The following is a 10,764-nucleotide window of genomic DNA, read 5'->3' on the forward strand; positions in this document are numbered from 1 at the left end:
TATTTTTCATGTATTTTTATTTTTTTGCAAATAGTATAACCTGCCTGTTGTTTTTGTCGATTGGATAATAGCTTTAAGAATCCTGCAGGAATACACTTCCCATAATGCTGTTCTGTTTACCCCGCCTCACTTTGGCTCCCTTTGTGTACCAGGTTGGCCATTGCACCAGCCGGAATGGCTTCCCAGCACCCCGCCTCATCTGGTACAAGAACTTAAATCCGCTCCCAGAAGTCAAAGACCACAATGAGCGTGAGCACAGCTTTGTTATTAATAACATTCTCAGAAATGTAACACAATGGTGATGATGATGACAATGTTCAGGGACTGTCCACATGTCCATACACAGACAAACGTGTCCGTAGCAAAATGTTTTAACCAAGGAAGAAAAACTATGCTGGCTGTGTTTTACATATCATGTGTGTGGCATTTAAAAAAATGTCAGCTGGAATTTGCCATGGTGTTGAGCCCTGCTGGTGATCACCGCAGTCTCTCCCTGTCCCTCCTTCCTGTTGCCCTCCTCTCAGCTACATACATGGTCTCCAGCGTGGTGAAGGAGGCCTCAGGTCTCTTCACTGTGTCCAGCACCCTCTATCTGCGGCCTAAAAAGGAGGACAAGAACGCCAAGTTCCGTTGCACTGTGGAGTTCAGCATGCCCAATGACCAGATCGAACAGCAGAGCTCTGAGGCCTTCAACCTCACCCTCCTCTGTGAGTCACACAGTTCTCATCGACTCTCTGAAGCCTCCAGTAACTAACAGCTGAAGCTTACAGCACAGTCGGGTCGAACTGAATGAGCCCCATCCTACTGATACAAAATGTCTGTGATTCTGGTTTTATTGGCCTCCCGCCGCTTGCATTCTGTGGCACCTACTAGCACAGAGTAAATCTTTTCCCACTTCTCCTACATAAAAACACCCCAGCATAAAGCTGGGTTCCCCAATTACGGTGCTGGAGGGCCAGAATCCAAAACAGTATACAGATCTCCCTGCTTAGACACATCTAACTTGGCTAATCAGCAGGTTTAGTAGCAGTTTCTGAGCAGGGAAATCTGCTAACTGTGTTGCAAACTGGCCTTCCAGGACCAGAACTAGGGAAACCCTGACATAAAGATTAATCTTGCTGCTGGAGCTACTATTTGTTTGGTTTGTCTTTCTGTCAAAATAATTGTCTTGCAGCGAATCCAAGTCTGCAGAGAAATTTCACTTTATCTCGACACCAGTCATGAAATGAAATCACAGTAACATCTCGAGTGCATTTGTCTAAACTCCAGTGATCATGTATCTGTGCAAAATCTCTCAGAAAACATTACTGGGTTAAATATGATGTCTGATGTTTTGCCCTGAGGAAAACAGAAGTGATAAAAATTGCCACTGGACCTCTCTGTCCATCTTCATACCTTTTTTATTTCTCATTGATCAGATCCCACAGAGGTAGTGACCTTCAGCCTCATGAATTCTGTGCCAGTGAAGGAGGGTGATGCCGTGACGATGAAGTGTAAGGCTGATGGCAACCCTGAACCGACATACGATTTCACCTTTATTGATAAGGTGAGGGTGGAGAGGCAGCTCTGTCTTCCTCTGACTTCCTGGATGATCCATCTGATTTCCTGCCATAGTTAGAGAATAACAGTAAGAATACAGCTCATAGCTGACAGTGGGGCATAGGGGAACAAATGTGAAATATCCTTAGAGTGCACGAAAACTATACATTTCTAACATGAAGTTCTCTTCTCTGTCCATGATTTTTTAGGGAAAAGAAACTCCCAAGCATGCTACTAATGGACTGCTGACCCTGCATCCTGTAACACGGGCAGACAATGGGACTTATAGATGTGAAGCTCTGGACTTTGATGCGAAGGATGTTGAGCTCACCAAAGAGCTCAAGCTTTTCGTTCACTGTAAGTGTCAGCCCTCGGCTAGCATTACCATCAGCATCATATTTATGGCATATATCCTTTTTGTACTTAACCCTCTAGGGTCTAGGGGTAGGGAACACACTTTCATTGACTGGGGCATGGTCACACACTTCATTCAATATCATAAACTTAATTCATGGCAAATAAATTATATATTTATTAAATATTTTATATATTTGTTTTGGCATTAAACTCATCTTAATCTTAGTGTACTTTGTAAATATGTCAGATTTATGTGAAGTTTGTAATTTGACATCAAAGTATAGACATTGCAAAATACAGTTTGGAACACTTGCAGAAATATAATAAAAGTACATAGTAAGCAATGGTGGCAGTTTGTTTTGATCCCAGATATCTGATCACCAAAGTCTTGGCTACATGAAGATGACTAAATGGTGTAGTTGCAACATTCAGTTGGATAAATAAATAAGAAAAAACTAACTCATGTCACTATTTCTGGGCTCCTATTCATTGAATATGTAGCAACTTTTATGTGTATGAATGAGCCATTCATACCTGGCCACATCCCCCCCCCCCTTTATAGCACTGATGGGGATGTATCTGGATTGCGTTTCACTGTTGCGTTGTTCATGAACTTACCATCCGAATGCGATTTGAATATGTGGAAATGCGAATATTTAGAATGTGAATAGCGATCTTCAGGTTAGGGTGGCACTACACGCCCACGATGCAGGTGAAACAAAGAAAGGTGACATGGTTTATGTTTTTGGCGATTTAACCTAATTTTGAAAACTTTCATAGTTCCAACAAATGACGTTTTGAAAAGAAGACAGATCACCAACAATGCCGTTGATTCCAGAGGGGTGAGGACTAAAATAAACTTAAAATAAGCACCACCCTGCCTCATTCTTCCCCCATTCTGTAGATCTGGATCCAGTGAAGATCACTCCTGCTGGACCCCATGTCGTGCCTCTTGGGGAGAGCATCCAGTTACAGTGTAAGACCAAGGGCTCTGATGTTCACACGTTGGAGTGGAAGAAGGTGAGACTCCTCCGGGTTCCATCATCACAGCATTTGTTGGAAGCCAGATATTCGGCCATGTCGTTGCACTGGCCCACTGCTTCCTGATGTGCTCAATAACTGCACTCATGCTTTTTTTTCTTTGTGTTACACACTGAGCATGCAGTTTAATCCATTTGCAATATTTTGTGACAGTGCCCTAAATTACTTGGGGACACACACACTTGTACACGCACTGTACTTATGTTGGAGGCCATTCTCTTTGTCTCTTTGTAAGGCAGATTAAAATCTAATTAAAACAAATAAAAATATATTTAGTTCTTTTTCTGAATAGCAGTTAGCTGTGAACCAGCTAGCATTCCATGTAAACTAGTTCCCTAGTTTAGTGTCCTGTGCTGCCTGGGACAGACTGCAGGTTGACCCTGACTAGGAAAAGCACTTACAAGATCAATGGATCAAACTTGTGTGGATGCATGCCCTATCCTCCATTACTGACCTCCCCCTAAACAGCACCTGTGCAGATCCACATCACTTCCTTGCTAGGAGACCTGACTCTATCCCTGGCTCTGCTTCTTAATGTGACTCCAAATAGGGGACAGCAACACTATCCAACAGCGGCACACTGGTGATAAACTCAGCATCGTATGCAGACGCGGGACTCTACATCTGCGAGAGCAACGTGTTCACTGTCCCCGGGCTCTACGCTAGAGGCAATGTCACAGTCCGGGTTTCGGGTAAGCCAGCCTCCTGTCCCCAGTGCTGCACGCTTGCATCTTACATCCTAGCTCTCGCAGACCATGATTCCTGAGGGCTTCTGATCCACCTGAGGCCTTAATTAAATAGACTTGTTTGAGCATATTAGTGGAATGGACTGATTTCTATAAAATCACATTTTTAAAAAATCTTAAACGAAGACTTGCTTTTGTGTTCCTGTGGAGTGAAACTAGATTTATGCTGGGCCTCAAAGAGTTGGGAATTTATATTTTTTTGGTTTTGCCCTTTAAAAATGTCATGAATTTATACATTATGTCCCATTCCTAGAGAAACACTATTCTGCTCTCTCCCTAATACATCTCTTGACCAAACTCGGACGGGGACTATCCTGGATCATTGTTCCCACATTTCACAAAAGTAATTCTCATCAATTGTGGGTGAAATTAAATAACATAGTGATGTGTTGGGCAAAGAACCTTGTTTTCTAGAATGTGTAGTTTTCATTTAGTCATTTAGTCACTATTCCTTACATCTCATAAGGAGGGGAGATGTCAGCGACTGATTCTGTCATCTGATGCTTTGAACTTAGGAGTCACAGCACACAGAAAAAAGCACAAGATTTGGGGTCAAGGGAACAGTCAGAACTGGGATCAGCTGGGATTCACACTGATTCACACAAGCTTTGAAACCCTGAGACATGCCTGAAACTTGCTTTCTGTCTTACTAACCCCACCCAAACCTCGCTTTCTGTTCCTTACTAATCCCATTGTAACCTGCTGTCTGTTTTACTAACCCCACTGGAACCCCGCTATTTGTCTAACTAACCTCACCTGAACCCTCCTTTCTGTTCCTTACTAACGCCGCCTGAAACCTACTTTCTGTTTCTTGTTAACCCCACCTGAACCCTGGATTCAGTTTCTTTCTAACCTCACCTGAACCCTGATTTCTGTTCCTTACTAACCTCATCTGAACCCTACTTTCTATTCCTTACTAACCCCACCTGAACCCCACATTATTTTGCTTATGGATCCTACCTGAGCCCCACATTCAGTTCCTTTCTAACGTCACCTTAACCCTGCTCTCTGTGTCTCTCTCAGGAAAACCAGAGATTGCTCCTGCTCCCGAGGCCAAAGTACAAAACATGGGTGACACTGTGACAGTCTCCTGCTCTGCCTATGGATACCCTGACCCTCAGTTCTCCTGGACTCCTTCAGGCAAACAGGTTTGTGGCTCCAACTTACACTCTTTTTCCAGAGTAAATTTTATGACCAGCCTGAGTGTGCTCTCTTTATCCTGGTGTGCTAAAAAACTCCTCTCCATCTGACAGGCGGTTATGATCCAGGAGAACAAGGTCATTAGCACAATAACGCTTGAAGCTACAGAGACCGTGCTTAATGGCGGGGTCACATGTGAAGCCACGAATGAGCATGGAAAGGATACCCGACAGTTCATGGTTGTCATTAGCAAAGGTTTGGGTGCTTCCATTATTCTTGTTTTCAATTGTGATCTACTGTCAATCATATTTAATCGGATTTTCTCTTTGTGTTCCAGAATCTTCCACAGACAGCGGTGGTGCGGGCAGAGGTAGACATTCATCTGTCTTTTCTAACCTCCTTGGGTCCCTCTCAGCACTGTACATTGTATATTGTATATACTGTGATTGAGCACTGTATTTGTATATTGTACATTGCACATTGTGTACTGTTACTGAGCACTCTGTAAATTATATATTGTATAGGGACTGTAGAAACTATATTTGTCATTGTTGTCCAATATTTTGTGGACACCTCAGTTTTCCCTCCTGGGGCAATAAAGTTTTCGGTTCTGTTCTATGTCTTTCTCTCCTTCTTCTCTGAGAATGTCGTCTCTTATTCTCCTGTGGTGTCCTTTCCTCCTCTTCTCTTAGCACGGTTTTCACACTCTGCTGTCTTGCCATGTCGTGCTGTGGGTCTGCTGCTTTGCCTGCTGTGTTGCAAACGTTGTGTGTTGCTGTGTCTCGAGGTGGTGGTGCAGCCTCGCTTAGTCGTAGACTGTTTGTTCCTGTTGTGCTGTGAGACTCAGCCTCATCTTTTTTCTTGATATGCTGCTCAAAGGGAATCCCATGCTTAAATCAGGTCTGTAACAAGGCAGCCGTGCCTGAGCCTGTGAGCGTCAGTCTGTGTGAGCTACCTCGTCCATTATGCGTTTCTCAGGCTGTGTGTATGTGTGTGTGTGTCTGTGTGTGTATGTATGTGTGTGTGTGTGTTTGTTCATAGATAGCTGCCACTGTCTTGCTCTATCAGTGTTCTTCCCTGGACTCATTGTCTTTTCAGTATCGATGTAGTAAAGCAGGGTTCTATCCTCCCCCACCCACCCTATCCACCCTTTTCCACTCACCTCCCTCCATGCTTCCCCTCCTTCTCTGGTGCCACAGCTGACAAGCAGCAGGGCGGCGCCGCTGGTGTCGTGGTGGCAGTTGTAGTGTGTGTGCTGCTGCTCCTCCTGCTGGTCACTCTGTTGTACTGCCTGCAGAAGAACGGAAAGCTGCCCTGTGGGAAAGAGGATAAGAAAGAAGTGTAAGTGATCGACACCGAGGCGTCATGGGAGCCGCACCTGTTTGGTCACTCTGTCCGGGTCTTCGCCTGGCCTCGTACCCTTGCTCATTGGCTGTGTTGAATTCCTCTGTTGCAGTGGTTCTGGGGATATAAAAAATGACATCGTGGTGGAGATGAAGTCCGAGAAAGCCAAGGAGGATACAGAGCTGCTCAGCAAGCATCCAGCTACAGAGCAGGTTGGGGGGGTTTTGGGGGAGGGGCGGTGGCTGTGGGACAGTTCCAGAGATATGTCTGCGCTTTGGTGCTGGGGTGTCCCCTCTGGCGCACAGCTTATCCTAGTTTTAATTTCAGCTGTGCCGCTAATTCATTAGCCGTTATTGAGGCGTTGATTGTATGAATCGAATGAACGGAATTGAATTATAAAACCCAATTCAATAACCAGCTGAAATGGGCCCCATAATTAACCGCCCAGCTGGAAGCTGGACACTTACTGTGGGGAGACTGAGAAACTGTCACTAAGGATGTTTTTCAGTCACGGAACACTGATGTTATTTCCTTTATAGTCCAACGTCTGAATTTCCAAAAATTACGATAAGTGGCTGCTATCATATAGCCATATACTGGTAATCATGCCTGTTTAAGCATGGGGTTAGGGGTAGAGATAGGCTACGTTCACACTGCCATGCTGAAGTGACTCAAATCGGATTTTTTGCCCGAATGTGACACAGATCTGGTCTTTTCATGGCTGTGTGGACACGCAAATCTAATCTTTTCAAATCGGATTTGTGTCACTTTCATACGTACGTATCCGATTCGCGGCCGTGCGACCTGAATGAACGCTCAGATCGGAATCCATGTGGATTTTTGCTTATACGCATGCGCTGACATCTTCAGCCTGCACCCGCAGGCTCGTCCCACACATCTCTTGGTGCAGCAGTTCCAGCAATAACTATGAAAACAGAAAAAGCTAACCGCCTGACCTTTTTTTCTCCTTTTCGACCTGCCCATGTACAGCTAATTCACTGTTTGTCGTCCTCCAGAGTAAAGTGTGATACATGCATGAGCTACTAACGTCTTCATTTTTAATGCCATGAGTCGTCTCACAAATATGACGTTTTTTGTTGTTGGTGACGCAGATGACCCGTGTAAAAACGTATGAATGTGCAAATGTGTGCCGTTTAGGAAGACCGATGCGTTCACATTGCAGTCAGATACAGGTCACTTGTAGTTATGAATGTGAACCATCAAGATAGACAAATGCGATCTGAGCAAAAAATCGGAATTGAACGATGTGGCTGGCAGTGTGAATGTAGCCATATTGGCTTCCAGCTGATAATGGCCAATACAGAAGTTAAACCAGGAATGGCCCTTGTGTACAGATATTAATTTGCTTCTTTTTGTTTCATTTCTAGTGATGAACAGAAGGATGGACAGATAAGGATGGGTGGAGGGACCAGTGAGGATGGGGTCAAAATGGTGATCGGATTTTTTTTTACATTTTTTTAAAACCCAGACACAGAACTGAGCGAAACTTCTGGGGAGTAAAGGAAACTTGTGATGTCATGGAGGACAAAGGATTCCAGGTTATCCTGCTGCACCACAGCTTCTCTGTAAACTGGGAAATAGATCCTGGCCTTCAAGGCAGGTTAATGCAGTACAGTTTGGCCAGACACAGTATGTTACAGTTAAATTTCTGCCTCGAGACGCGACACACTGATTGGTTAATGGGTTTCTGGGCTATGTGCTTGTGTCTGTGCTGTAAGCTAGCATGTATATCTGTATTGTGATGTTCATGTTTATCTGTGTGGTGTGTATGCTCTTTGAATTGCATGTGCGTTCATTCTGCTTGTTTTTCATGCTATAGGGTTGGGGCGGGGGGGTGCCCTCTCAGCATTGCCTGCTCATACACGCACTGGCTGAAACCCACACTCCCGTTCTGTCATGCCATAAACATTGTTTTTCCAGCCAGATCAGTTCAGCCATACTTCCCTGTGGAGTGCTGTTACGAAGCGGACGACTAGAACACATCTGTGTTTCAAGTCTGGGTTTTAAAATCTGGGTATCGCCAATGTTAATTGGTATCATTTGCCCATACCTGTTTCTGCTTTTGGAAAAAGGTTTCGATAATCTTTTTTAAAAATTTGCTTTATATTTTCTTCGTCTTGGGGCTTTAACCACACCGAATGGGAAATATTTATGTGTTTTTAAATCACCACCAGCTTTACTCTTTTCCCAATCCTATTTTGGGATTTTTCAGTTATGTAGACTTTTGCAGATTGGGTTTTCCCCCACCCCTAACCGCACAGTGTCCTGAGAGACCTTGACTCCTTGTTGGTGACCGTGGGAAACATTAGGCAGACAAATATAAAAAGCTTTGCAGTCACAGTCAACCCTTATTTGCCCGAAATATGTGTTTTGCTAGTGCTTTTAGAACAAAATGAGAAAGTACAAGTCACGATTTTGTGTTTTTTGAACCCAAATCTGTATTAACAGACCTTTAATAATCACGTAAATGTACTCTCTCCATTCTGCACTCTTTATCTTGCTAAAAAAACACAATTCAAAATTATTCCATGGGCCGTCTGAATTCCCCATTTAGTGGCAAACTGTGCCTGTGAGTCAATATGGCGAAAATGAAATTCAGTGAGCTGGCATTAAATAACCATTTTTCCCTGATAATCTTGCAATGTGTCCAGTACGATGGAGCTGTCCTCACCCCAGGCCTTTATAGAGCAGAATATGGAGTGTCAACATGCATCACAACAACAACAATAACAAGCTGTCTGACAGTTCTTAAAGGGACAAGATGGGAAATGTAGGAGCAGGGGATGCCTTTGGATTATTACTTTATATGGATTATGGTAAATAGGTTTCAATGACTTTAAGTGTCAGTGCGTTGAATTATATATATATAGTTTTCCCTCCTGGGAAAGGCAATTAGTTTGCCTTGTTTTTTACAGCACAGATTACAGTGCCAATGACTTTGAATTACACTGGAATTAATTAATGCGGATCCCACTTTGATAGAGATGTTTTTATTGCTGGAGCTGAGAAATTTCGCATACAACTGCTTTTTATATGTATATCTGATCTCAGCTCATCATGGATTTGAAAATGTTTGGCTTAATGACTGTTAACGAGGTCTGTGATTGCAGGTAAACCTGTGATTTGGTATGTAAAACAATGAATGCTTGCCTGTTTGCCTATTTGATGTTAAAAATTGTGATATGAAATGGATCTTCATTTTTTTAATGGTACTACTTTACTGCTGTTGAACTACTGATTTGTTTCTTAGTTGTTTCTACCCTCACAGCAGTATATATATAAATATATGTTTTATATATAATATTATTTTTATTATTATTTTTCTTTAGGACTCTGCTCTTGTTTAATGAAACCTGGTGTGTGTGCTTTTGCTCTTGTATATTGTATATTTTGTGGTATGAATCTGATAGCTCTGTAGATTGTTGTGTCTTTTTATAGTCAGTAGACATTTTCCTGCAGTGTCAGAAAACCACCAAAACAACGTAGAACCCTTCAAAAACTCTGTAGGTTTTTGACATGCTTTAAAAAGAGTTATCAATTCACTTGCTTTGAAATATCTGTTTGCTTCCTGTTCTTATTTTTGCTTTATTCGCTGAATAATTCACTTGGCTGTTTTACAGACCATTTTGTTGATAGAATCCCTCCACTGTAGCTATGTCTGCGGCAGTGACGTGGTCATACTCTTCTCATTTAGGCACAACACTATATTCACAGGTCAGTAACTGCACACTTGTTTAATATGATCCACAAGCTGAGTTAATACTTCACTTTTCTCATTCAAGTATGTCGCTGGTCAAGGTGATTTGGAAATGGCTTATATGTAGGATGATAGTTTCATGGTCACTGTTTAGTACAACTGTTTAACGTAAGATTAAATGTGCAGTGCAGACATGGGTGTTGATTAATGCGAAGGCCATCATTATCATAATCATGACCATCATCCCCATCATCATCATCATCACTTCATCGAAAAGCAAACATCTTCACAGCACATTTTCCGAGCTGCTTGTAAACAAATCTTCAAAACCTCAAAGTCAGTGCTTTTAGTTTTCTGATGGTCCTGTAGCTTTTACCATTAACTATAGACTCCACTTTATATCTATCAAGTCCCATCAGTGATTATGTAATTCTGCAGGCTTTCCTCCAAAAGTCCATTACAATATTAAAAGCCTTCCTCGATTAGCAAGGCAGTGTGGGCTTTGATTTGTATTCTGACCTCTGACAGGAAGCAGAAAGGCCAGAGAGGAGATGAATGTGCGAAGGCCGCTCCTGGGAAGCAGGTGTGATGCTGTTGTCTTTGCATGTCGGTGTCTCTCATGCTTTTATTTCCCTCTATGTAGCCGTGGGTTTGTGTGCTCATGCCAGGAATCATTTACAGTGCTTTTAAGTGACTCCTAAGTAGCTGTTGTCTTTTCAAAGCTACAGAATCTCCGTCACTGCATGAGCGGATAACCCGCTCGCTTCGACAGCAGCTTTACAGACAATTGCAGCTACTTCTCTCTGACTTTGAAAGGGGATCTTCTTGCCTGAGGAAGAAAGTGAGATATGTGCATGAGTTGCTATGAAAGAGGTCTTC

General features: G+C 42.9%; 1 protein-coding gene across 2 annotated transcripts in view; it reads left to right on the forward strand.

Moving 5' to 3' along the window:
* The window catches only part of bcam (basal cell adhesion molecule (Lutheran blood group)), a 38,093-nt gene extending 27,719 nt beyond the window's left edge, over window positions 1-10,374 (forward strand). The window contains exons 5-16 of one of the 2 annotated variants that reach the window (XM_049024288.1): window positions 153-249; window positions 525-707; window positions 1,419-1,546; window positions 1,749-1,896; window positions 2,801-2,916; window positions 3,488-3,629; window positions 4,707-4,831; window positions 4,937-5,078; window positions 5,161-5,193; window positions 6,023-6,164; window positions 6,280-6,379; window positions 7,556-10,374. In XM_049024288.1, coding sequence (XP_048880245.1) covers window positions 153-249; window positions 525-707; window positions 1,419-1,546; window positions 1,749-1,896; window positions 2,801-2,916; window positions 3,488-3,629; window positions 4,707-4,831; window positions 4,937-5,078; window positions 5,161-5,193; window positions 6,023-6,164; window positions 6,280-6,379; window positions 7,556-7,558 — 1,359 coding nt within the window. In that variant the 3' untranslated portion in view covers window positions 7,559-10,374. Of the gene's footprint in view, window positions 1-152; window positions 250-524; window positions 708-1,418; window positions 1,547-1,748; window positions 1,897-2,800; window positions 2,917-3,487; window positions 3,630-4,706; window positions 4,832-4,936; window positions 5,079-5,160; window positions 5,194-5,702; window positions 5,747-6,022; window positions 6,165-6,279; window positions 6,380-7,555 lie in introns of those variants that run through there. The other variant, XM_049024289.1, reaches the window with a different exon arrangement.
* Window positions 10,375-10,764: the final 390 nt, after the last annotated feature.

The sequence above is a fragment of the Brienomyrus brachyistius genome, chromosome 9 (genome assembly GCF_023856365.1).
Source record: "Brienomyrus brachyistius isolate T26 chromosome 9, BBRACH_0.4, whole genome shotgun sequence".
NCBI classification, from domain to species: Eukaryota; Metazoa; Chordata; class Actinopteri; order Osteoglossiformes; family Mormyridae; genus Brienomyrus; species Brienomyrus brachyistius.